At 40.9% G+C, this 27,139-nt stretch overlaps 2 protein-coding genes across 3 annotated transcripts; one reads left to right on the top strand and one right to left on the bottom strand.

Annotated features, from left to right (window-relative positions):
- Nucleotides 1–51: 51 nt before the first annotated feature.
- Nucleotides 52–5,597, bottom strand: adrm1 (adhesion regulating molecule 1). Of its 2 annotated transcripts, none has more exons than XM_037105390.1 (10): nt 5,457–5,597; nt 4,278–4,518; nt 3,067–3,183; nt 2,328–2,538; nt 2,109–2,190; nt 1,870–2,009; nt 1,428–1,556; nt 1,175–1,332; nt 732–834; nt 52–526 (listed from the first exon to the last, which is right to left on the bottom strand). In XM_037105390.1, exons 2-10 carry the CDS (start codon nt 4,485–4,487, stop codon nt 438–440), a joined length of 1,239 nt encoding a protein of 412 aa, XP_036961285.1. In that variant the 5' UTR covers nt 4,488–4,518; nt 5,457–5,597; the 3' UTR covers nt 52–437. The 2 variants fall into 2 exon arrangements, with proteins under 2 accessions (XP_036961285.1, XP_036961286.1); XM_037105391.1 differs by having other exon boundaries at nt 2,109–2,187.
- Nucleotides 5,598–5,648: 51 nt separating this feature from the next.
- dnajc5ab (DnaJ (Hsp40) homolog, subfamily C, member 5ab) lies at nt 5,649–27,028 on the top strand. Its single transcript, XM_037105393.1, has 5 exons — nt 5,649–5,844; nt 21,471–21,651; nt 22,474–22,687; nt 23,464–23,635; nt 23,744–27,028. Exons 2-5 carry the CDS (start codon nt 21,545–21,547, stop codon nt 23,839–23,841), a joined length of 591 nt encoding a protein of 196 aa, XP_036961288.1. The 5' UTR covers nt 5,649–5,844; nt 21,471–21,544; the 3' UTR covers nt 23,842–27,028.
- The last annotated feature ends 111 nt before the right edge of the window (nt 27,029–27,139 follow it).

Raw genomic sequence — 27,139 nt, 5'->3', positions numbered from 1 at the left:
TTGTTTCCCACCTGTGAAAAAAAACGACAAAAAAAAAACCCTGGAGTTAAATTGTTTGCTAATATGATTTTTTTATTATCAAGAGAAAATCACAAAACATTCTGAGAACAGTCTGTTCTGTAGTGTAACAACAGGAAGAAAATATCAAACTTAAAGGCTTAATCCCACAACAGTCTGTTTTAAGAAACTGCCGCCGACCTTTCAGAGTAAAAACGAACAGAACAGAGCCGTTGATAAGCAGGTCACACAGTTAACAAGGTGGTCGCAGTGGAAACAGCTCTGCTAACCTGAGTAGGAGCAGACGGTTGCCTTTGGTATAGAAACATGTTAAGACAACTTTACAGAGAAGAGGAGGTCAAGAAAAATACTGAAATGAAAGGAATCACAGATTTTTACTGGGACTGAGTTGAGGCTAGTTGGTGGTGGTGGTGTGAGCTCTAATCCAGACTCATGTCCTCATCGTCCTCTTTCTTCTCTTTGGAGTCTCCTTTGGTCCCCTGCATGGCTCTGGCAAACGCCTCCACATCTGACAAGAAAGAAATAGAAATATAATTCAAAAATAAATACAAGAAAACAGGTGGACAAGCAGAGCAGCGACAATAACACCACAGGAGTGGATGTAAACAATGACTGCATTAAATAATAGAGTCATATTCTCATAGTTCAGAGTACATCAAAAAATTTAAATATAGTAACTGGACTATAGTTTTGTGTGTCTGTGTGTCGCTCACCTCCTTTGTTGGCGGCATCCACGGCTTCTGCCGGCAGACCAAACTGACTCAAGAGAGGTCCGAGCTGCCCGGAGGCCAAGGCACTGCTGAACATACCCATCGCCTGACGGAGACACGAGTCACAGTCATTCAACACGACAGTTGGACGTATTTATAACCTGATTAAATTAACTGTGGTAGCTTGTTTTAACTACGATCTATTATCTGACTGCACATGACCCATCTCCCCACGCTCCACCAGCACCTTATTAAATAACATCAGGTGCCGCGTCATTTAAGAGCTTGTGAAAGCAGGTGACTGAGCTAATCAGCCTCATCGGTGTAAAATAAAAACACAGCTTATATCTCGCACCAGTGTTAATGACTGTGCGCATCATTTTGATAAATCTGTTTACTCAAAGGTTTTTCTCTCTTTTCTGTGTGTTCAGTTCTGTCCCTCCTACCTGCTGGAACTGAGGTGAGTTGAGTGTGTTCTGGATCTCATCAGCACTCTGCAGTAAACTTTCTCCACTGGGGAGGAAGGGCAGGAGCCTCTGCTGGACCTCAGCGTTAGTCAGGATGGGAGCCATCATCTCTGGGGTGCAAACACTGGCCAGGTCGACTACAGAACAGGAGAGGAGCCCTGTTAGTCTTATATAATGATGTGGCTGGGAAACGATGAAGTTCTGGATCAGAACCATGAGCCTGCCAACTCACCTGCTGATCCCTGTGCAGCCGCTGGGACGTTCATAGTTGCCAGGATGCTCTGGAGGTCACTGAGCTGGATGGGCTGATGGGAGGAAGGGCTTCCAACAGAGGCTGGGACCACTGGGGTCTGAGCTGCGGCTGCAAATGACGAGGTTATAAAATGTCGATGAATGTTTCCCCAAAGCCCAGGAGGACGTGCTCAAAGTCTTGTTCTGTCCACGACCCAAAGTTATTCAGTTTACTGTCACTACGGTTTAAGAAAACCAGAAAATATTCACATTTAAGGAGCCGGAACCAGATAATTTAGACTTTTCATTAGTCTTAAACCATTATGAAAATAGTTCAGCTTAATTTAATAACTGACAGATGAATAAAAACCCATCTAGTCTCATATGAACGGCGAGTATCAATTGGCAGGTGACACATAATGACAGTACAGTACTTCATGTACCTGGTGTGGAGGGAGCAACAGTAGTGGGGGAGACAGCTGAGGCAGCAGGAGTCACAGGGGTGGTGGGGGCCTGAGAGGAGGAGGAGCTGGATCTGGGGGCTCCTCCTGATGGAGTGGCTGCTGCCGACTGGCTCCGAGAGCTGAAGAGGAAGATATAAGTTCATATCATAGTTTTACACATGTGTAATGCCAGTGGTGATGTGAAGGGATGCTGATGTGAGTGATGTGTTCTGTCTCACCTGGATGAGGAGCTGCTGGTGGCGGGTCCGCCGCTGCCCAGCAAGTTGGCAAGTCCTGGTCCTGCTAGAGCTCCCAGACCTCCTTAGACAAAGACAAACACGTCAAAAAGGGACCAAACTGATCTCTTTATTTAAAGAACAAACGTTTTCTTGGTATATAGCAAAGAGAGCACAGGGAAAGAATGTGACATGTTCAAAGAACTATCCAGTGCTGCTTACCCAGTCCTCCGAGTCCTGTTGGTCCAATCAGCTGCATCAGCTGGTTGTGGCTCATGTTTCCCAGCAGGTTTTGCAGGCCTCCCTCTCCTCCAAGTGCAGAGAGTTCGTGGCCACTGCCGCCTCCGCTGCCTGCCGCTCCGGGAATGGGAGGGTTGTTCAAGTACTCGTTCACCTTACGACAGTACTCCTCATCTTTGTCAGTCTTTGGCTCCTGATGGAAATTGAAAGAGCAAGAGTTCTATTAAATCAGAGCTGAATTCTCCACAGACCAAATTACCTGTTATTCCTATCTGGAGACACAAGGCAGATCATTCACATCACATAAAAAAGACAAATCTCCTCACTGTAAACGTCCCGATTGCACTTTTGCTGCTCTGTGTCATAAACAACTGAATTCTAAATCTCTGAAAACTGAGATAAAGAATGCAGATCATCCTTCGATCCACGGGAGGCTACAAACATTTATTCAACTGCTAAATTTTGCTCTGGACTGGACCAGAGGAAAGCAGAAACCTACTGGTGACAGAATAGATTGAATGAGAGGCACCCTTTCATCAGGAGTGTAATAATCTGTTATCGTCCATGCTCATCGCACTTAATGCCTCCCACTTCATTTTACACTCAGTTTGCCTCCATTAAATATCCATCTGCCTGCGCACAAACAGACATAAACACACATTCAAATGAATGGTCTCCATTTCTTCTCCGTTGAAGAGGCTGAGAAGCTTCTTCCTCTCACCTGCATCCAGAAGAACAGTCTCTTGGATCCAGCCTTGAACTTCAGCACATAGACACGTCCTGTGGTGCATTGGCTCACCCTCTTGAATTCACAGTCATCAGGGAAGATGATCAGGTCCTGGAGCAGGGAAGACACAAGATCAGACATTCAACAGAGAGAGGGGGGAAACACTGAGGTTGCTCTGCCACAACAAATCATCATCAACCAGTCATAGAAAGGGAAAACAAACACAGCAAACATCACTGCAGCTCTGAAATAAAAGACACAGTCACCTTGTTTGCTCTGTGGACGACAGGCCAAATGAGGATTCAATGTGTCAGCGATGCTCGTAGGGAAAGTGCTTGTATGTACAAATAAAGAACAGGAAAGGGGAAATGACAAACTGAGGTGACAGTGCTGCTGCCACCACCAGAGTTTTCCTTGAGGTAGCTGTGGAATGTAAAACATGCCTGAAGACAGTAACATGTTCTGTCACGCTGACTTTTTAACAAAGTGTGATCAGACGAGTTGTAAACATTGACATGTAAGTCTTAAATTATTAATTATTAGGTTTATATGACCTAAAATAACCATATACATAACAGAAAAGCATGGTTGGTTAATGTCCCTTGCACACAAACTTGTTTTTGCCTGATGAAGCACTGAAACGTCAGTTCAATGTATTTTTTCAAGTTAGACAGTCTGTGGGAGTTTGTTTGTCTGCAACATTTGATACGCTCTTCCTTCTCCTACGCACCTGTCTCATGAACACACGTTCAAAGTGTTCCTCAGTTCTTGATTTATCTCACTCCCACTAGAATCACTGATTACTTGACGTATATGCAGATAAAGTTCAAATAAATTCAACTTACTTCATCCTGACTAGAGCTAGAATGATTTACCAGAATTCTAGCCTTTGATAAAGAGTTAACAGAGAGATACCAGTAAACGGGGAAAGAGGGAGATGTGGGGAAATGAAATGTCACTGGCCTCACAAAAACCAGGCATGCTGTGGCCCGTGATCAGTGCCTCAAATGTTGGATTGTTGGGACTAAGAAAAACTGCACATTGCAACTCATAATTTATTATTAACTGTATGCACTAGTCTTTACAATATGTTCAAAATCTGTAGGTACAACAAAATGTCCTCAAATCTAACAACTAGTTCGGCTAAGACAGTATAGGAAAAGTTATACGAAAGCAACTTAAATCATTACTTTGTGGTTACTCACATCATCAACATTCCCAGTGGTCCTGTCCTTCCAGCAGAAGTGAATCAGGGAGTCGTCAGACTGCTGGATGTACACTGTACCCTTGCGTTTGTCAGGTGTCACTACGTTGCCCTTCAAGGTCATTTTACCAGCTCGAAACTCCACCAGGTACTTGCTGGAGCTTCCCCTGGAGCCACTCACAAGGCTTGGAAAGAGAGCGCCTGACGACATCTTTAGATCTCTTTGAAAACCAGCCTGAATACTGAAGGAAAAGAAAATCAGGTTTATAATATGAAATGGGCATTTCACTGACAGGAGGAAGAAATATAAGATAGAATATTTAGGGCAGCACTAGCGATACACCACTATCATAAATGCTTAAAAACATCTGTGTAGTTTGATGGCAAAGATATCACAGTCATAGAGTAAACTAGCACAACCACAAACAAGACCAGTTCCTTGTACTCATAGTTTTACACGCTGGCAGAAAAAGTAAATATCAGTTAAATTTCACATCCTATTTTAGATACTTTTACTGCCTATACTGTTGATACAACTCTTTATATTAGCTACTTAGTTACTTCTACTCGAAGTAAGAAACTTTACTCCTACTTTCTAAAGCATCCTGTCTTATTACAAGTAATAACATAGAGTATGGGATCTGGCTAACTATTATACGTACAATAGAATAAGACACGTTACTTTAAAGTCCAAAAGCTTGAATAACGTTAACATCTGAAGCAATCTTATACCCAGTAATAAAATGCACAAGTTAGCGAGCTTGCTAGCTAACGCCAAAGTACTGTGGTTAGATGAGTTGCGTAAGATTTGTGATCAGTCTATTTATTTAGTACAATTAAACTCTTTAAGAGTGATATCTGAACGTCACAAAAAAGTTACAGGAGTTTGGGAGCTGCTCGTTTGTATCGCAAATACTTTTAAAAGCAAAGCTAACAAAAGTAGCAGCTAGCTAGCATTAGCTGTTGGCAGTTCTGCCTGTGTCATGCTGGTAGTCGATGCTAACATTAGCCCGTGACTTAGCTAAACCGACGAGCGAACGGAGGCCAAAATCTTAACATTTTATCTGGCAAGCTAAAGTCATTCAAAAGTCAACAATAACAGAAAACTTAGCATATGTGTCCCGTGTGAGCAGCTTTGTGTAAAACTGAAGTTTGGAACTGAAATGTATTTTTCAAATACCTTGATTTGTGTAGTGAAGAAGTCGCCACTAACTTTTCTGTTTGTTCGCTTGCTAGTAACCCAAAGTGACTTCCGTGTTGATGACTTCCTGTTTCAGTCCTGCGCGCGCCTGCTCGTCGCCGGGCACGCGCAGATGGTGAAGAAGTAGGAGGGTTTCCGCGCGACCGCTCTGCCCGGATTGACAGCTCGCGCCCTGCTGCTGCTGTAGCCGTTAGCGCGGTGGCTGAACTAGCGGCTGTTTGGATGGTTCACCGGCGGAAAACTGAGCTGAACTGAGATGCGAGTGTTATAAAAAAACAATAAAGAAAAAAAAGAAGAGAAGAAATCGAGTCACGCTTCACTTGAGACAGGAGAACAGAAGCTGTACTGCTCGGGGAGGGAGGAAAAGGTAAGACATGCTCAGATGTAGCCAGTGGGCTAACGTTAGTCAGCTTTGCTGCCCTTGGATTAGTTAGCGGGCTAAGTGCTAGCTGGCTTATTCAAACCAGGAATATCGTTCAAAGCAGGCTAGGCTATGGACTGGCTAACCAACATGGATGCTGTGTGTGTTCCTTTGATGCGGTGCCTGGAGATTATCCGCTTTAACCACGGTTTGATTCTCGAGCCGACCGGTATTTTCTAGTTCGGTTGCCAGTCACGAACTGAGAGCCCGGGAGTGTGTGAGATGTTGGATCCAGATCCCGAAGCGTCTCATCGATTATTGTGTCTTCTAACGACTCTTGATTTAGTCAGTGTTGAGTAAAAAAACAGTGAGAAGACATCACAGAATAAATCCGGATTTGTAGTCTGAAGCCCAGTGAGGCACCACTGTCTCCTGTCTTTGAAAATGTTGGAGCGACAGGTGCAACTTCCCCCTGCAACTTGTTTTATAGCACGTCAGCGTGAGAGCCAGGCTGTTTAAGAGTCTGAGGCTGAGTAGTTGAAATGATTTCCGCTGTATTGTTCTCAGTGTGGGACAGATCCTATTCTTGGTGCGAGTGAATCTGAAATAGCTGGAGGAGAGCTGCTGTCTTTTCCTGTCCTCATGTGATGTGTATGTGGAGTGGCAGGTGGTAGTCTGAGCTGTCTGTGTGGGTGTTGGACAGAGCGTGTGTCCTCATGGCAGAAGATGTTAGAATCATTTCATCATGACCTTAGTTTATTACAGTTACAGGTTTGGTTCCGGTCACTAACTTGGGTTGTAATCGTTAATTATCATATTTCCTCATCATCTCCAAATCATGATGTGCAGGAAATGCATCCTTTATTTCACCTATTCAATCCCAACCCACTGAAGTCTTGTTCCATAACAGCTTCCACCCAATCCTTTTACAAATGTGAGGTTGCTGGTTATTTGTACTGGTTGTAGATTTCAGTGGAACAATTGAATGTGGTGAATGACATCACTTTAATGTACTGTGTCTGCATCACAGGGCTGCAGCTAACTTTTACTTTCATTATCAATTCATCTGCTGATTATTCTTACAATTATTATACTGCTTAGTCCATAAAATCAAAAATTGTAAGACATTCTCTTTATTCTTTCTAAGGCCTAAATTGCTTATCTTTAACTCAGACACCAAAGATTACTGATTGTACTGATAAATCAGTTGGCAGATATTATCATCTGATACTCTGTCATAGTTATGACAGTATCGGCTTATTTGTTGTCTGACGAGTGACAATATGCAAATAATGTTTCTTATAATGCAAGAGGAGATGTTTGGGGTAATATATAACTATTAGATTCCCAGGAAAAAAGTGTTTGATCACCACCTTTGAAAGATCACTGCAAAAAATATTGACCAATATACCTACATTGGATTTCTTACCTCCCTTATATCGAACTCAAAAATGTAGTATTGCTTAGTCTTTGATATAAAGACAGGTACTTTAGATAGAGTCATCTCGGTAGTTTCACACAGATCATTTGTACACATTTGTAAAATAATTCCTACCACTGAAAGTGACGTGTGAAATGAATAAATGAATGCTCTGATCGGTATGTAGCATCAGCTGCATGATGTACTGAACTGGAGTGTAATGACATTAAAATGTTTTTGTACTTAATTTGTATTATGACTTTTAAACAATATGAGATATTCTATCTATGGCCATAAACTAGAAAAGTATATACACAATCTGACAAAGAGTGTCCTCGTCTAGGTGCTGTAGAGGCTTTTTTGGAGGCTGAGGTTATCAACGACAGAGTATCTCCAGCTGCACAGGCAGATGGGGAAGTGTTTTAACAGCCATTATAGTTCAGCTTCAGCCCACACTAAATTCAAAGGCATGACTAGCTATCATCTGTTCAGATGCATGATGTTTTCATTCATCAAGTGCCTAAATGATGCATTGATTGCATCAACTTCAAGGAGTCATCCATTCTGGCAAGTTATCCCCTTTAAAAGTGTCACACCTGAGTCAGCGTTGTGTTACGGTACGTGACCGGGAAACATTTGACCAAATCGTATTAATTTCTGAGTCAGCGGGTCTGTGTAAGGGTTCAGCGGATCGAGGGGATGGTGGGTGATGTCATCAGTATGAGCTCTGGTAAGCGGTCATCAGTGACTCACACAAAAGCCAGTCACATCAAATCAGGTTACACCTAGATAACAGAGCTGTAGTAGGTCAGAGAGGGGGATTATCATCGCTGCTACACTGTAGCTCCACTGGGAAATATATGTCAGTCAGCTCACTGGTCATTCATTCTAGAAGGTAGAGCTGCAATATGTTTTGTTATCCATTAGTCTAATTTTTTTTGATTGATTAAGTATTTACCCCTCAGTCTTTAAAATCTCAGCACCACAGTTTTCCAGAGCAGTGTCCAATTTTAATTTTGCCATGATCGTAACAGAGAAAAGCAGCAAATCCTCACATTTGAGGAACTCTGACCAAATCCTACAAAATAGCAACTTGTATCTTTTCACTTTAATCAGAAAGTTTAAAGGCAATTAAAGATTTTCTACCTCATTTACATGATTTACTTTGCTCATTCTAAACTGCAGTAACATTAATTAGCGGTGGTGCTGTGAAACAGTTTCCTGTCGAAGTGTCTCTGCTGCGACCCTTGAAAACCTAAAATTATCCCCCAGCTGGGATTCCAGCTTTGGCTCACTGGTATTTGGTATTGATATTTCTATCCTCACATAGAAGGCTGACAGGGTTCGTATTCAGTCTCTGACATCAGAATGAATAACGAGCTGTAGATGACAGCAGGAGACAGAAACACATTATTCATGACGGATTGATTTTCATTTGCCAACCCAATTAATGAAAAACCAAAGCAGTAGCCTGTATATCATTTTTTCCTTGACAGTATACGCATATGCTGTTATCTTTCAGTTCTTGTGAGTAATTTAAGTCTCATAGAGGGGTTAACATGTACGTTGCACTTAGAGACATAGCCAAAGCAGTGAAGTCACAGAGAGCCTTTCAGTCAGCTGTCCAAATGTAAAATGCATTAATGCATGCTTTAATGTGACTTATTGAAGCTGGCGAGAAGTGCAACATTATTGAAAGTTTGAATCCATAGAGAGCAGTGCAGTCGCAGCTTTCTTATCATTAGTTTGGTGTATTTTGGTGTGTGGGATAGAAGTATACTGTCAGAAATTGTGTAAATAACTGTAGAGTTAGTCACAGCTGAGCGTGACATTTCTGAAAGGCAGTGCACATGAACAGTAAGTGGATTTACATTTTTGACCTTATTGAGCTTCTGATCCACTGACGTGCAGTCGGGTAAAACAAGACACAAGAAAAGCACACACAAGTTTCTCTCATTGTTAGTGATCAGAGTGGTGAAACTATCCCTGTAGTTTATCATCTACAGGTGAGAAGGTCCTCCCTGTCAGACAACAACAGATCTCCTGGATGAAACAGGCTGTGGCTACGGTTAGCCTCCAGTCATGTGTCTTGCATGAGCGTGTCCTTTGGACAGCATGGTGCAACAGTCCTGTGATCAAAAGTCACATGGGACTGTCAGACATTCACCTTCAGTTTCCCTTCTCCTGTTACTGCACATTTCTCTTTCTCTTTCTCACCCTTAACCACTGCCTTCTTTCTTTCTTTCTCTCTGTCACTCCATCTCTCTCTCTCCCTGACCCTGCTGTCTCCCCTCTGTCTTCCTCTGTCTTTCCATCTTCATCATCCTCACCCTCCCTCTTTCATTTCCGTCCTCCCTCTCTGATCTTTGACAGTGATTTGACATTGATTCGTTCTGCTGGATCATGGATGTTCTCTCTGCAGCGCTCTCTCTGAAGTTCCTCTGTGAAAGTACCCAGTAGCGTGATAAGGAAGCTCTGATGTGATGTGAGAGTTCCACAGAAAACTTGTTAATGGAGTCACAGTTTGTCCAGGCGCTCTGTTTTATCAAGATCAGAATAGAACACTATTTTAAGCAGTGCTGGTTTCTCACCTGACTGATACAACCACATTCTTCTCTTGTTGAGCGCTCAGCCGGTCTGCCAAGCAGTCAGTCATATTTGTGCCTTGCCCGTGAACATATTTTATTATAATGTTTCTTCCATGAAATGTAAAAAACATTCTTTGAAATTCTCTTTACAATATTCCAGAGCCTAAAGTGGCATCTTCAAATTGCTTTTTTTGTCCAACAATCCAGAGTGTTTATTCGCCCAATCAGTAGGATCAGAGCAGAATCTGATGTGACTCCAGCTGTTCATTCCTACTAAATTCTGTCTTTGCACCAAAGTCTATAAATAGTTATACAAACATTTCAAAGCTGGAACATGACAAAATGTACTGATTTTCTCTCAGTGTATCAATCAGAATCAGAAATCCTTTAACGTCCTGCAACCAAATAACGCAATATTTCAAAAGACCAATAGCCAAAATAAACTATATAATTACAAGGCAAGAAAGAGAATAGACGTACATACATATAGACATCGTATAAACATTTACAGATTACAACTTATCAAACTCATAATGAAATAAATGCTGTTACAGTGGGCGGTGATCCTGGACCACTGGAGTTTACAGCACATCTGTGGTTAGTCCACGTAGCAGAGTCCTGGTCGTTACTGTGATGTTTTCCCCTGCACTGTTAGCATGTGCGTGTCCATTGAGAGAATGTCAACAGGCAGCTGACTGGACATTAGCTAATGAATTGGATTGGCCTTTTTGCATCTCAGCATCCCCGCGCCAGGATGAAGACACTGATAGGAAAGCTAATTCGTGTCTAGCGCACCCTTGCTCCAAATGGTGGCCTGGTCTGCACTTTGTGCTCATCTTGAGTGTGTCTCTGCGTTCAGTTAAGCAGTTGTTGTGGGTAATTGTGTTGTTATTTTCAGCTGACAGCATATGGATATGTCATCAGCATAACGCCTCTCTATTAAATCAGTGTCAAAGGTAACTTGACTTCCAATTTTGCTTTGAAATTGTTTGCTATGGAACCAAAAGGGCTTCATCAGCAAGGCAGTACTCGTGCATGTGTCCTGTCTCAGAGTCTTACAGATGACTTTGTAATTTAGGGACATTTGATGTCATCATAGGATGTTTTAATTCCTAACAAACCACAACCACAGTTCTCTTGGAATAAGATGTGGATTTCTAGCATAAAGACCCACATGTCTATCTTGTCGGCACAGAAGCTGTGGATGTGGTTAACACAAGCGTTGCTCACAGAGGTCGGAAAGGGTTGTGTTCTGTTGCGTGACAAATGACAACTTGTGCAGACACCTTCATACTGACGGATGACACTGCTGTTCTTTTTCTTCTATAAAGCTCTGTTCTCAGTTGTTTTTGTAGTTCGAAAACATAGTGATTGAGATGTCTGGGGGCAGGTTTGGAGATTCCTTGCTCTAAACATGGAATGTTATTATTGTTCCTGAGCAGAGCAAGAATGAGTTTTTAAAAAAATCATCCAACAAATTCTTATTTTAATCTACTTTGGTGACTGTTTGTGTGAGTTAATACTGAGATGTGTCAGTGATTGGTTTCCTGTACTGTATGCACATGTGCAGCAGCTGTGTTGACTCTCTCAGTATAACACTGAGGTTGCATTACCATCTATTGTGAGGCAGGAATGGCTGCAGGGCTGCGTGTGTTTGTAACCCAGTCTCATTAAATTCAGAACCACAAGAAGCAAAGACTGATTTTTGTGTTCGTGTTTATTTTTCTGCATGAAGTCACATTTTTATTGTACTTTTAGATACTTGATTAATCTTCCTATTATTTTGTATTGTAAAATGTATATTGTAAAAATGTATATTATATATTTCTTCAGCCCAAAGTGACATCTTAAAATGTCTGAAGTTGGTTTGGTTTACCCCAAAAAGCCAGACAAGCATTACATGATGTGTAATTGTGTGCTCTTTCTCACAATTTGCCGCTTACAATTTTTTTTCTCTAATGTCTGAAGGGCTGCAACCTTTACTTTCAGTTTGATTAGTCTATAAAAAGAAAAAAATAATGACTGATGCACATCAAACATGTCAAACAGAGAGCCAAAAGTGTTTAAAGTGTTTATAGCTTTTGATCTGAAAGAATGAAAAGAGAGAATTTCATGTATTAGAGGCCGAAATAAGAACTGTTTGGTATTCGACGAGTGATTTAGATGTGATGTGATGTGCTTGTCTCCATTCGCTCTCTCAGCTCTGTCATGATGAGCAGCTAAACAAAGTGAGCAAATAAATGGCTCACAAGCATTTCTACTCCATTATCAGAGCAACGTAGATAACAGCAGGCAGGAGGTGTGGTCAAATTCTCAGTAGACCACTTAAAGATTAATATCTGAGCAGTGAGCGAGGAGCTGAAAGTGTGTGTAACCTGCTGTGTAAAACACTGCACAGGCCATTACTGTTTACAAGCTAATTCTTCATGATAAACCAAATGTAACCTCAGGATTTTTCCTTATATAAGCAGTGTATCCACTCTGTGCAGTTTTGTAAAATGAGTCTGGAAATTCATGAGATGCAGTAGCTCAATAATTAATTATCAGCATGTAATACTAATGCCATCTAACTAGGGTTAAACAGGGTGACATGAGGGGGAGAGACGGCGAGGGGAAGCGTAAATGGCACTGAGTGGTGTTTGGACATGGAGAAGGGGGTTGAGTAGAGGGATGGAAATGGTATGAAATATGATAAATTTAAAGTACCAAAGAGGGGTAAAAAAAAATGTGGTAAGAGGAGAAAAAGATCTCATCTTAGACTGAGTAAAGAGAGGGGAAGAGACTACTGAAAGCAAGAGAGATGGAGCACTTCTCCAAGATGGATTTGAACTGGAGAAGAGGGAGGGAAAAGAGTCATGCAAGATTTCTAGCACATGAGCTGAAACATCAGCAACAAGTCTGATGATTAGATATTGCTCATTGACTTCCAGCTTCTCAGCTTTTAAGATGTTTTGCTTTTCTTTCTGTGATGTGGTAGTAAAATGGATGTCTTTTAGGCTTTTGATTACCGGTCAAACAAAAGAAGCAAGTTGAAGATGTCACCTTGTAGTGTTGGGCCAACAGACAGTCCTGCGTTTGTGACATGTGGGAGAGAAAATGAAGAAACAATATGTCACCATGTCCTGTTTATATGAAACCAGCTCAGCTGGATGAACCCAAGACTTTTGGTTAAATCATTGTCAGGGCTGTTTCTTTTCGACAGGGAGCTATCAGTGTGTTTCTTTCGGTCGAGCCATTGTCGTTTTCATTTTCCTAGCTTAACCTCCTCAGTGTAGCTAGCCAGCTAATTCTGTTTCAAGCCTCTGAGGCTGAACACAGCTAGGTTACAGGAAAGTGGTGCAGAGATGAAGTTTGAGTATTTGTTTTGTTGTGTCTCATTTAACCTCTGCAGCCTGGATGTTATTGAGTAGTGTATGTCTAATGTATGTGCTGTATATAGTGATTATACAGAAGAACTGATGATGGGAACAGAGAGGAGGATTAAAATTGAAATTAAAAACTAAGACTGAGACTAACAATCATCCCAATCAGCCTTAGTGAAAGAGAAGGATAGTTAGAGAAGTACAAGATGTTCTCCCTGCATCATTTACATTACAGCTGCACTTTCTTTATTTCATTTTGTGAAGCGTGACACTGGCTGTGTGTTTGCATACGTGTGTGTGTGTGTGTGTGTGTGTGTGTGTGTGTGTTTATACAGACAGCAGCTGGTGTCTGCTGTAGTTGGTAATACTGACTAATGATCCATGTCTTCCCTACTGGGCAGAAACGAGGAAGACAACAGTTAAGAATAAGTTGTGACTCGTGTTTTCTAAAAAGGCTGAAAACTGCTGTCTTCTGCAGCAGTCTGATGATCAGAATCAGAATCAGAATCAGAAAAAGCTTTATTGCCAAGTACGATTTTACACATAGGAGGAATTTGTTGTGATCCTCTGTATACAGGCTTAAAGGGACATTTCCCCCAAACATTTTTACACTGTAAAAGCACCTTGTGATGCACCTTGAACTCCTGGTTACATTTTTTTAAAGATATTATGTTCATTGGGCGCTCAGTTGGTAGAGCAGGCATCCATGTACAGAGGTTTTGTCCTCGCTGCAGCAGACCCGGGTTCGACACCTGGCCTTGGGCCCTTTGCTGCATGTCACTTCCCCTCTCTCTCATCCTGTTTCCTGTTCAAGTCTTCAGCTGTTCTATCAATAAAGGGAAAAAAATCATGTTCATAACAATTAACTTTAGGGAGAGAAATTGCTTAGTTTATTAGAGCATCATCATCATCATGTGTCATGTGTTTTTTTGAGATGATGATGGGGAAAAAGATAATTAGGGGCATTATGTCATTGTCTGTTAATACATAGATTATTGTCTAGATTACACTAGTTAGTGTTTACTGGTCAGTAGCCAAATATGACGTCCTCACATGTTTTTGTTTTGTCTCCAACCCAAATATATCCAGTTTACTGTCAGAGAGGAAAGAAACCAGAAAAAATGCTCATTTTAGAATCAGGTATCAAAGGCTTTTTATCAAAGTGTTGCGACACATTTGACCTTTTATTGCCTGCTTTTAAACAACAGAAGAAGATGATGTAACTTAGAGTCCCTTATAACTACGACTCAGACAGGTTGTAGTGGACAGCGTCACTGGGTGTTGCTGGGAATGATCTGAGGAGCTCAGTGAACCTGCCCTGGACAAACACAGGGTTAATACCAGGTTGAAAGTAAAGACAAACACACACTTATCTCATCAGGAATGGGATTTGCTGTGGTTTGCTTCTTTACCTGAGGTTATATCGAACACTAGAGTGTTCTCGTATCGTGCTCATTGTGTTGATTTGGCTGTTTAATTTATGACAGTCAGGTTTTGATAACTGTAATCATGATAAAATGCCAGCTTCACAGCCGTGTAATTAGCTGTATTTACCCTGCTGTTACAACTGTTACAGCTCTGAAAATTATAAGCATCAACTCACTAAAATATCAGTTTCACGCATGGAACTCATTTGAACAAATTGCGTGTCATTTCAAATTAGTTTGAACTTAATTTTTGGAAAGAGCAACAGTCTGTTTACGCATACTGTGAAGCATATTCACAAGTCACTGTCGTGTCATAGTTATCTGTAGAAGATTTTGAGATGGGGACACAATTTTTTTTGCGCACAGGAAGTGACTTATTAAAATCTTAAAGAGAGCAACTGCAAACCGCCACATAAATCGCTCAGAGGAAGCACTCTCTTCAGATGAAATAGCCCCATCACTAACAAAAGATCTTTTGGCTTTTTGAATAATATTTAGGTTGCAGTTTACAGTCATCTCGCTGTTTGTGTGTGAGTAAAGTGACAGCTTCTTTTGACGAAAGCTGACAACAAAAACCGTGGCCTATTTTTCCTCAAATCTCCCCTGCACACATACACATACACACACACACACACACACACACACACACACACACACACACATGCACACACACACAAAGCAGAAGAGCACCAGAGAAAAACAGCTTTAAAAATTTAGACATTATAATTGTGATTCCAGTCCAGACTCACACACATCATTACACAACCACCATGTGCTTCAACCACTGGACTGGTGGAATTAACTCCTGACTGCTGATATGGATCTCAGTAAAGGAAAGTAATCACCTCTGTAGTCTCACTTCATGTCTGTAGCAAGGACCAAAACTCCCAACTTCCCCAGTAGAGCTGCTTTCGTTCTGGACACGTCCTTCTCTCAATGTTAAAGGGACAGCTCACCCAAAAAACTAAATATTTCTCCTCTTACCTGCAGTGCTATTTTATCCACTTGGACTGTTTTGTGTGAGTTTCAGAGTTTTTGGAGATATCAACTGCAGAAAAGTTGGTCTGTGGCATAAACTGAACAGCAGTGTCTCTTTCCAGAAATCATGACCTGGTTACTCAAGATCATCCTCAGACAGTCGTTTCACAGTCGTTTTCATGTAGGAACTAAACTATTGGTATTGTTGCTTTTATCATGTTTATCTTCTGCTGACGTTGTAAAAGGATTTATGTACGTGCATGTAGTTATAAACACACAGGCCGTCTCATATGTTGCTGTATTTGGTGTTATTCAGCTGTCAGGCATGAAGACTCCCTCAGTGTGCAGGCAGCGCTGTCTTTGGCAGCGGCTCAGATGTTCACAGGCTGTTTGATGATGTTTCGTTTGTTATGGAGACGATTTTCACATCTTGCAGTTACACAACCTTGGAAAGCAGAGCAGAACAATGTGAGTGTCTGGACCGATGTTGTTTTATTTCTTTGTTCTGAACAGTGAGGGTTGTTATTCTGAGTTTAAGTTACAGACACATTCTGTCAGGTTGAGCAACACCAGATATTTTGCCTTAATGTTCAGTGCATGGAAATATTTTCTTAAGATTCTGAATCAATAAGCACTTTTTGTTCATTTATGTTTTGTTTATGAGGTTTTATGCGCTCTTAATCTCAGTCGTTTAGATTCTTTAATCTTTGATTCTTTCTTTATAACTTTGCCTGGGAGGAATCTGAAGTGTTTCTGGACAATTCAAAACCTTTAATTGGAACAGAGGTTTGACAAAGAAATCAGAAATGGTGGTGTCAGTGGCTTAAATGTAAATTTTTGCTGCTTTTCTTTGTCTTTTATGACTTTTTTTGGTTTAATTGTGCAGATAACAGATTAATCAATAAAGAGAATAAACATTTAGATGGTGCCCTAATTTTGTGAAATGGTTGCAAATTAAAAAGCAGGACGGTTGTATGCTGATATCATGATGTGAGGTGATGATGTGATCAGGTGTACTTGAGGCTGAGCTGCAGTTTTACTCTCAGTGAAAAAATCCCTCAGTGGATAAAATTCAATGAGAAAGAAAAAGTGAGACTCAGGTGTGGAAGCAGATTTCCATATGAAGTCTCACAGTCACACTGTAAGACACACACCATATGCTGTCCGCCTCTTTACGCTCTGCGTTAATTCTCTCCACTCTGTTTCTCCCTCTGAATGGCCAGTTCGACTCACGGCTCATTCAACAAGACAAAATCTCATTGGCTGCCAGCTCTGGGCGGAGTCTTCAGCTCACAGTGTTTGGATGTGATTGTTCAACACACACACACACACACACACACACACAGTCACTCAGCATGTAGATAATCCCTGAGGTACAGATGAATCACCTTCATTGGTTAATCCCAGTCAGGTGGGTGGTGAAACTGTGCTGTGATTGGTTAATCTGAGGTACAGTAGTGGGTGGGATTTAAAGAGGTGTTAAATCAATGTGTTGTCGAGCGTGTGTTGGGTTGCCATGGCAATAAGTCCCATCTGGTGCCGTATAGGGTTTTGGACTAATGGCTGACCATAAATGAGGACTTTCAATAATAGAGATATTTTCATCACCCTGGTGTCATGTTCTGTTTTTTTAGGACACACTGACCTGTAGCTTTTCATGTGTGGTGTGTTTGTTAATGGTGTGTGTTTCTTAGTACACATTTTGTGTGTGTTTAAGATCATCCCTGTATGTTTAGGTTAACAGACACTGACAATCTGCTAAAGCTAAAGCTAACCCACACAGAAAAACAGGCTTTGCTTATAGCCATCGGTCAAGGTCACTAAAATGACCCACACAGTGAATGTGCCACATATCCTGAATGATAATAGTTAGTCTGTGTTTATGATTGTTATGTCAATAAAACTCTTTCAGGATTAATCAGGCAGCAGTCTTTGACGTCAGGAACCTTCTGAAGCCTGAACTTTAGCTTTAAAACTTGTCACTGTGCTTTATCTGCGCACTCAACCAAAAACATTTAAAACTGAGTGATGTGTGAAGCCTAGATGTAATTCAGGTTGGGTAAAGCAGATAGCTGAAGGGTCAGAGGGAGAAAACACACTCCCCAAAATGTGCAAAACTTCACTTTAAATGATCATACCAGTGTGTGTTTAAACTCAGCTATCAGGGTTGTTTTAGTTAACTAAAACTAAACTAAAACTAGGTAAAGTCAAGTTGATTTATACGGCACGTTGAGCAAAGTGCTGTACAACGTAGTTATGTTACATTGTGGCAAAAACAGTCATAAATAGTATAAAAAGGCACAATAAAAACAATTTAAAAAATATGCACAAATGTAAAAGAGACACAGCATAAAACTTGTAAAATCAATTTATAACAAATCTCCTGACATATACCCACCATATTATAATAACAAGGACTAAAACCTTAAACAATAACTAGTAAAAACAAACAAAAACAAGATCATCTTAAATTAGCAAATCCACTCTGGAAACTAACTGAAACAAACATTATAAAGTAAATATAGACAAAAACTCACCATGACTTCTACTAAATGAAATAATAAATAATAATATGAAATAATGTGAAAGTAATCTGAAGTAGAGTAGAATAATTTGGTTTCTATGTTTTAGCCTCCTACGAATAAATATCACACACTCAGTTTAAATATGTGTCTGAATCACACTGATGTAACTGTGATGGGAACCTTGTACTTGTTACAATACTCCGCCTGTGAGTCACGGTGTGATAATTGCTCATCGGGAAGGTTCAGGTTCTGGTGTGAAGACGGCGTGAAGCTTCTTTTCCTGTCGTTAGTTTAAGTTTAGCGGTCTGCTCCGGTCTGTCTGTGTGGCTGAATTGGCTTAGCGTGGTCTCTAAGCCTGCCAACCCCAAACACCGGCTGTCTGACAGGCCTATATCGACCTGTCGCTGCTCAGTTCACAGGTCAGGAGGTGGATCTCCTTCAGGATGCTAAAACTTAAAATCTATTATCTTAACATTTTTTGATCATGAATAACAAATTCACCTGTACTAAATTAGTGTCCAAGGTGAGCATTCATTCCTGAAATACAGCTTATAATCATCTCTGTTCCTGGTAGAAGCTGGTTTACTAGCCCACTCCTGTTCTTGTTGTTTCCAGTGGATGTATTGTGTTTGTCAGTGTGCTGTGGTCTGGTTGAAGTAGCTTACTGTAATGCCTGCTGTACACAAGCCCCGCAGCTCCACACTGGGCGGATTTACTCTGGTTTTTTTTTTTGTTTGTTTGTTTGTTTTTTTGTGAGGCTTCTGCTCGGCGGACTGACCTTCAGTACCTGCTCTCACTCCACTGATCTCCTGCAGCTCTTGCATATATTTCATCAGGTTTATAACAAGACGATTTAGCAAGAATCTTATTACTGCACAGCGTAAACTTCTAAATCAGCCGTTTCTGTGGTGAGTTCTGTAGTTACAGCAGCTTAGGGGTCTATTATTCACAGCAGGTTTAAAGTAGTAATTGCAAATCTATTCACAAATGTCAGAAATCTCTTTTCTAAATGTTAATACGTAGTGTGGTGTTGATGGAATGAAAAAACAAAGGGTAGTGCAGCACCTTGACAGGGCAGTGGCTGCAAGCGTTTCTTTTAATTAATGATTGAATAATTATCTTTGCGAGACGAACGTTAAGCAGGTCACTGCTGGACTTAAAACATTAAAAACACCTTTATTTTGTTATCCGCATGCATGCTTTCAAGTTAATTAATTAAATAATGCTGTCGACATTTTAAGATAAAAAAGTCTGCAGATTGTTTTCTTTCAATTTCCAGTTGTGTCTCATATTGTATTTCAGCGGATTAAGAACCCCAATTAATGGTTTTGCACACAACAAACTGGAGCAATAGACTGAAAATGGTGCCACCCTTTCTATTCGTCTAATCAATAATCAAATTTAATCGAAAAGATAAGATACTGAGTCTTCTGAGAAAGGTCAAATGTGACAAAACAGCATTATAATGAAGTATTGTTGTTCAGATGTCGGAGGAAGAAACATTTCTTTTAAAACTGCAGACATTCTTGATCCTGGACCAACTGGCTGGTCTAACAGTAAGTTAGACAGAGGGTGTCTCATTAGTTGAGAGTTCAGTTCTGGTTCGGGTTTGATCTCTGTTTATCCACCAGCCACACAAATAAGCTCTGGTACTGATGTGGAGAGAGAAACTGAGAGACGGGGATAAAAGAGAGCAACACAGGAGAGAAAGTGGGACACCACAGAGGATAAATTAATGGATGCTGAAATCTGACTTTGTTTGGTCTGTTTTTTAATGTGGTTACTTATTACATTTTAAAAGAGATATAGATCGACATCTGAGCAGCCCTCAGTTAGCAGGATTTAATGATCTACTGATAGAAGGCGACGGTGAACTTGTTACCTCACATACGGATGACCTAGTTAAGTTAAAAATCAGTGTGTTATTGTTTGGCAGTGTGACAAAAGTGAGGTGGATGAACACGATGTACTATGATATACTATATATTGTGTTTTAATATACATTTTGTATATTTCAGTGTTGGCTCAGAGGTTTAATAGGGTAGCAGGACATTACAGAGCTGACTGAATTTCCCTTTCTTCTTTTTTTGGGGTGAACTGTCCCTTGTGTGTGTGTGTGTGTGGAGTGTGTGGAGTGTGTGTGTGGAGTGTGTGTGTGGAGTGTGTGTGTGGAGTGTGTGTGTGGAGTGTGTGTGTGGAGTGTAAGCATCTTGTTTAGCTCAGCTCCTGCAGTGAGGTGAGGTTCCTTCAGGACACAGAATATTAATCTCTCTTCACACACCTGCCTACCTGGCTGGCTGTGTGACATCAGCTTAGGTTACCCCGACTGACTTCATTTATTCCTTTCCCCTCCTCGACACATCACACCCTTAAATCCCACAACACCACCAACAGAGAGGTCGGTCACCACTTCGCCACCTTTCAAAAAGTGGGACTTGATCTTTACCTCCTGCTATATTTGACATTCACACAAGAGCTACTCCTGTGAAACCGAGAGTGAGTTTTAGTCTCCTGTCTCCGCCTGTCCTTGTCCCTGACACTGTGTTTGGTTTAAGATGCAGTGATTACAGATTTATTGTTGTCCCCACAACATTTCTCTGCTTGCTTTTTGCTTTTCTTTTTTTTTTTTTTTTTTTACAGTTGTTGCCAGTAAAAAATAATAAGTACAAATAAACAAAAAGTCAGATCATGCAGATTGAACATGCAGATTGTCATTGTGACTTCCTGTGTCCACTGTGTGGTGTTATAGAACACTAAAAACTATAACTTTTCATCAAAGGGTCTTAATATTGCCTCAAGAAATTATAAGTTGCTTGAGTTAAATCTATAGAAGGAATCTGTTAAAGTACAACGACAGGGAATGACAAAAATCCACTGTAAATTTATGTGAGCAAAGAGTTTTCAAGCAAATTTAGCTCATCAAAAATGTGATTTCATTCAGACAAGAAAATAGTAATAATCCATCAAAACAGTGACATTTTAAACTGTGGTTGAAAATGATATCAGTTAATTGCTGCACCCCTAGTTCAGTTAACCATCTAGGCTTCTGGAAAAGCCAGTTCTGTTCATCAGCAACATGGAGGTTTAATGGACCAGGTCTTCACCTTACACCTGCAGCATTTCTGTAAAATTATTTAATAGTGTTGTAATTTAACATTTTTGCCTAACGCAACATATATGCTGGATTATTTTGTCAGTGTTTGAAAGAAAATGTGCAGGACGGAAAGCAAGAAGGGCCAGTGGAAGGACTGGAAGTGAAGTGATTTGTCTTTGATTTGAACCTTTCAGCTCATCAGCCTGTTTTCCCCTCTTTTCTTGTTTTTACCTGACAGGTGAGAGGCTGACTGAGCGAGGGAGCGAGTGACAGAGGAGGAACAAAAGAGAGAGAGAGAGAGAGAGAGAGGCCATGGAGCAGCAGAGACAGAGAACTCTCTCCACATCTGGAGAATCGCTGTACATCGTGCTGGGAGTCGACAAGAACGCCACCACAGAGGACATCAAGAAATGTTACAGGTATCTGTTCATATACACAAGATTAGACATTTATCCTTTATTGTATTCATCTGTTGTTAAATCCATTCTGGAGCTCGGCAGCTAAGAGTTGCATGATATGTTGTGCAGAGTCCACAAATTCTTTCCTCCAATAGAATTTCAGATACATGTTTAAAAAGGAAACAACACAAAAAGGTAAAAGTAGAAGTACTGATTGGACTTGTTTCCTCCAGCTAACTGAAGCTTACGTCATATTAATAGAAGCTGTTCCTGAACGCACCACAAAGACAGTTGATTGTTGAGTCTCATTCTCAGACAGACACATGTTGGGTTGGTAAAGCGTCCCGAGCAGCAACAAAGAGAGAAAATCAGAAACTCCAGGCAGACGGCTGCAGTCGCCCCACCTGTCTTGTTGATGTTTTATGTTGTGAGCCACTAGAGGGAGCCAGAGGATCAAATCAGTGAGATTAAATCAGGTTACTGATGATAATCTTAACATTTCTGTCACTCTCAGTGTAAACTCTGCTGAAGAAAACAAGAAAATTCAAACAAAAAAACAAGAAAATAATGAAAAGTTAGTGCCTTTCTCTGCATCAGGTAACTTAAAAGTGTTAGGTATTTATTTAGGTATGTAAAGTCTAAGATTGTTTTGAATGAAACTTCTTAATATGCCTGACTGAAAGACAGACTGACGTATCATAGCAGGAAAATCCCAGGTGAAAATAGAGCAATCATTGAAATCATCATCTGATCCTGCTGTGTTCAAGGCCTGCTGGAGTTGTGTTTGTGTGTTTGTGTGGCTTTTTTTTTTTAATCCATCCTCCATTCTCTGTCTCTGTACAGGAAACTGGCGTTAAAGTTCCACCCGGACAAGAACCCGGACAATCCAGATGCAGCCGAAAAGTTTAAGGAAATCAACAACGCCCACTCCATCCTGAGCGACGCCACCAAGAAGAACATCTACGACAAATACGGCTCGCTGGGGCTCTACGTGGCAGAGCAGTTCGGAGAGGAGAACGTCAACACCTACTTCGTTCTGTCCAGCTGGTGGGCGAAGGTAAGATGATTCGTGAGAACATCACCTGATGCCAGCGAGCCTGTTGTTTTCTGCTGTTTCTAGGTCATTCCACAACTTTCCCAGTCTTTTGTTGCTCCTGTCCCAACTTTTTTGAGAGGTGTTGCCTGCATCAAACTCAGAAAGAATAATGAAGATTTAATGTATTGTATTTGAACCTGTTTCCAATTGAGTGTAATGATCGCATTCTGCTTTATTCATGTTTTTCACAACATCCCGACTATTTTGTAATCAGGGTTGTAATTTTAATTAACTTCACAATAAAGCACAAATCATCTTAATCTGTCTAAACAACTGGCTGCTCCACTGATGATTTACTGTAGGTGTTTTAAATCAATTCATCTTTAATAGGGCTGCAACATTATGTTCATTGATCTTTAAATTATTAGAAAATGTTGAAATGTTTCCTGAAGCCCCAAAGCTATTCAGTTTACTGTCACAGAGGGAGCAAGAAAACAGAAAGTATTCACATTTAAGAGGCTGAAATACAAGGATTTGACTTTTCTTAAAAGAAAAAATACTCAAACTGATATTAAATCACTGATCACAACTGTAAACTTCACCAGGAAGCACTGAATCATGAATGAGCCTGAGGAGAAGTGAATACTGTCTGACACTCGGCAGTGTATTTGATATTTAAACAAGATTTTCAGAGCGTTAATTGTTTGTTTTCCCTCCGCCTCGACATGTTCACCTTCATCAGTTTGTCGTCTGTTTAATATTTAATATCTCTGCGTCTCGGCTCTTCGTCCCTGCAGGCCCTGTTCGTCTTCTGCTGCCTGTCCACAGGCTGTTACTTCTGCTGTTGCCTGTGCTGCTGCTGTAACTGCTGCTGCGGTAAATGTAAACCTCGGCCGCCCATGGACCAGGAGCCCGAGTTCTACGTCTCCCCCGAGGACCTGGAGGCCCAGATGACCGCTGACGAGAGAGGTGAGGGCCGCCACGCATCGATGCTGCAGCAAACACACAAAAGTTCCCTGTCAGGAGTTTGTTTTAAACCTTAATATCGTGTCTTTGTTTGTGTGTGTGTATCCTCAGATGGCGGCGAGCCCATCGTGATGCAGCCGTCCTCCGCCACAGAAACCACCACGCTCACCTCTGATGCCCACCACAGCTACAGGACCGACACATACTAGACACACACTCACTCACACACACACACACACTCTTACAATCAGTTCCTCCACAATCACAGGACGATGCTGACATAGTCTCATCACCTTTCTCATCAGTTCTTCATCTGTTATGTTTCTCTTCAGCTGTTCAAAAAGGCCAAAAAAAATTTAATTAATGATGATATACCACACATATACACACACACACATGCACACACACACACACACACCAGCAAATCACTCAAAGTCAGCCTGAGCTCAGCGGCTCTGACCAAACTTTTATCTTTTTAAATGTTCATTTATCATGGAGTGAGTCGAAGAGGGAGAGGGAGAGGACAGAGGAGAATAAAAACAGTTCTTGTAACATCAGTTTATAAAAACCAGACACAGATCAGACAAGTTTTATTACCCAGGATGTAAAATATTCTTGGTAACAGTCGTCAGTCGGGAGCACATCTGGATATTTGAAGGGGGGGTAAGGGTTAGGTGCAAATTTTAAAAAATCAGAAGAAAGTTGAAATGTGGGGGAGATTCTGTTGAATGTGTGTTCAATCATTTTGTAAATGTAAGTTTAAAGCACAAGTTATACGTACAAGCAGTCTGCATGACTTGACATCATCTTCGACTGCAGACTGTCTGCACACAATCAGAAGTTTTTGTTGCACACTGAACTCGCAGATCATTCACAGCACAAACATGTTGGCAGACACGAAGTCTGAACAGAACCAGGTCTGCTGCTCAAGTCCACGTCTGTTTGAATGCCTGGTGTGCTCTCATGATTTTTACAAGTTGAAATACATTCAACTTTTCAAGGCACACGGTCGCGCTGCTCCTTTTATTATGGACATATAATGACCAGTAGCAGACAGAGCTGTCTTGCACAGAACACGCTCTTTAAAGACGTCGTTTGATGCAGCGACGAGTCTTTGTGTGTCTGTTTCAACGTAAGAAAACACGTGGTTTGCTTTTAGCTCGCTGGGAAACGCTTATCAAAGCCTCTCTGTCAGCCCACTGCTGGCTGGAAGTAGGTCAGAGATCCCGTCTTTATGTTCCATGAGCAGTTGATACGGCTGTGTGGGGGTTCATTTGTCCTCAGTACCCTCATGAGCAGCATGCAGCTGGTGCCACACCAGCATCGGTTCCCCTGCACTTCAGTCTGGTTCTGCTCCTTCATTCTGAAGTTTTGCTTCGCTGAACGGAAACGGAACATCTGATCACCATCATAGAGCGTTTCCTAAAGATTTCAACTGATTATGTCTGATAAATTTGCCACCCTTAGTGTGTCAGCTGTCAGCACTTCATGAGCAATCAGGCGAGGTTTCAGCTGACAGAAACACACTTCCTTGAGAAAATACTGGAAGTCCTGCCGCTGCCGAGACTGAATCTTAATCAGCTTTGGCGCATGTGACCGTGACTGAGCGGATACCTGGAAATCCACATCAGTCAGCAGACACACAGTCCTGCTCAACGTTATCTGGGACTGCTGTGTTCCTCCCCTCCATCACAGATCGGAAAGTGAGAACAAATTTTCTCTCATATTTTGAAAACTTAGTGGCCCACAAAGACAAATCCGAATATGATACCCTCAGATGAAGAACGACTAAATAAAAGGAGAATGGTTAGGAAGAGGATCAGAGGAGGGATCCCTCTCTCAGGGTATGGACATGTGGTAGTACGGTCCTTCTCCTCTTCTTCCTCACTTCTTTCTTCTGTTATGTTAAACCCACTCACATGGAGGATTGAGCTTCCTGCCTCACACTGAAAGCCGTGTGTGTGCTGAAGAGTCCAGTGTTATTACAAGTACATGAACGCAGGTCAGTGGACGAACAGACATACACACTGATTGAGCCCCTTTTTTTGTTTGTCTGTTTATTTTTAGTTTTCAATTTGTTTTGTGGGAAAGTAAAAATGCTGTACATGTCGTGTGAACTGTGTGTTTAGATTTCACTGTATTTCTTTGCGTTGGTCAGAAGTTTGAACACTATTTTTTTCTTCCTTTTCTTTTTTTTCCGTTTGTCTCCGTAGAACTGCTTCTCATTGTTGTTTTTTTTTGTTTGTTTTTTTTTCTTATTTATGTTGTTAATGAAGGGAGGATATCGATATCCAAAGTCTTATATGTTCGTGTGGCGGCAGTTTTTGTAGATGATACAATCCTCATAGCATCTGAAGAGCAGTTTACAACAATCACACTGATTAGTTAGGGTCTAATTGTATAACACTTTTTTTAGTAGTGTTTCCTCTTTTTTTTTTTTTTATAGCAGTCCAGCTCTGCTACAGTAGAAAATACAGGAACATTGTGCTTGTTTGTGTCAACTATTTTAATTTTTATAAAAAAAACTACAAAAAAAAAAGCACCTACACTGAACCAAACAGGCTAATTTATTCACTATTTGTTCTTCGATTCCTCACTCCAACACTTTGTTCATTATGTATTTATACATATCATGAGAAAGTGCAATAAATCTCTTCCATGACTCCACTTTCAACTTCAAACGTGGTTTCAGGGAATCTGCAGGTTCATAAAAAGTATTTTTTTTTAAAAAGTTCTTTAAATCAAGTAAATTCATGTTGTTTCCATTGAAAACATTTGATCAATTAAAAGGTATTTTAACGACCCAGAAAGGGGTTTTTTTTAAACCTGCAGATGTTCTGTTTTCACCAGATTTTCTCTTTTTGTGCTTCATGTCATGTGACCACTGAAATGCCACATTGTTAAACCCCCCCAAAATCCCTCCTTTTCTTTTTTTTTTCTCATTTCACCTGTATCGACCAAACACGCGACGGTGTCCGAGTGAATGCAGCGTGAAGCCTGAAACACATGAACCTGGAGTCAAGAAGCTTCCATAGAGAGATCTGAAACGACGACATAATTAACAAGAACTGATCTACGAGTGAATATAGCGACCAGACAATAGTAGTAATAATAATAATAATGAAGCATTATTTTATTTATTTTGTTTTTCTTATGTTTTTAATAACCGATTAACGACTAGTGGAGGGGATGTATAGAATTTTAGATGTGAACCATTTTGACAACGAGGTGACAAAATGGCGGACCCGCTGTATATACACGCAGTGGCACAGTACATAGAGACGTAGAGGTTTTCTGTTTTTAGCATGGACTGATCATGTTTGCGTCTGTCAGGCAGACGTGTGCGTCAAGTATCTGATGTACTGTTGTAAAATAAATGTTTCTGTTGCTTCAGAGGCTCGTTTCTCACTGTCACTTTCTTTCATTTAAAAGTGGAACGGCTTGTGTTTATTACTTTAAATTGGTGTCATCTGGCCTAAAGAAGTCACGGTAACGATATTTTTGCGA

The sequence above is a fragment of the Acanthopagrus latus genome, chromosome 7, assembly GCF_904848185.1.
Source record: "Acanthopagrus latus isolate v.2019 chromosome 7, fAcaLat1.1, whole genome shotgun sequence".
NCBI classification, from domain to species: Eukaryota; Metazoa; Chordata; class Actinopteri; order Spariformes; family Sparidae; genus Acanthopagrus; species Acanthopagrus latus.
This window is presented reverse-complemented; position numbering and strand designations above follow the sequence as displayed.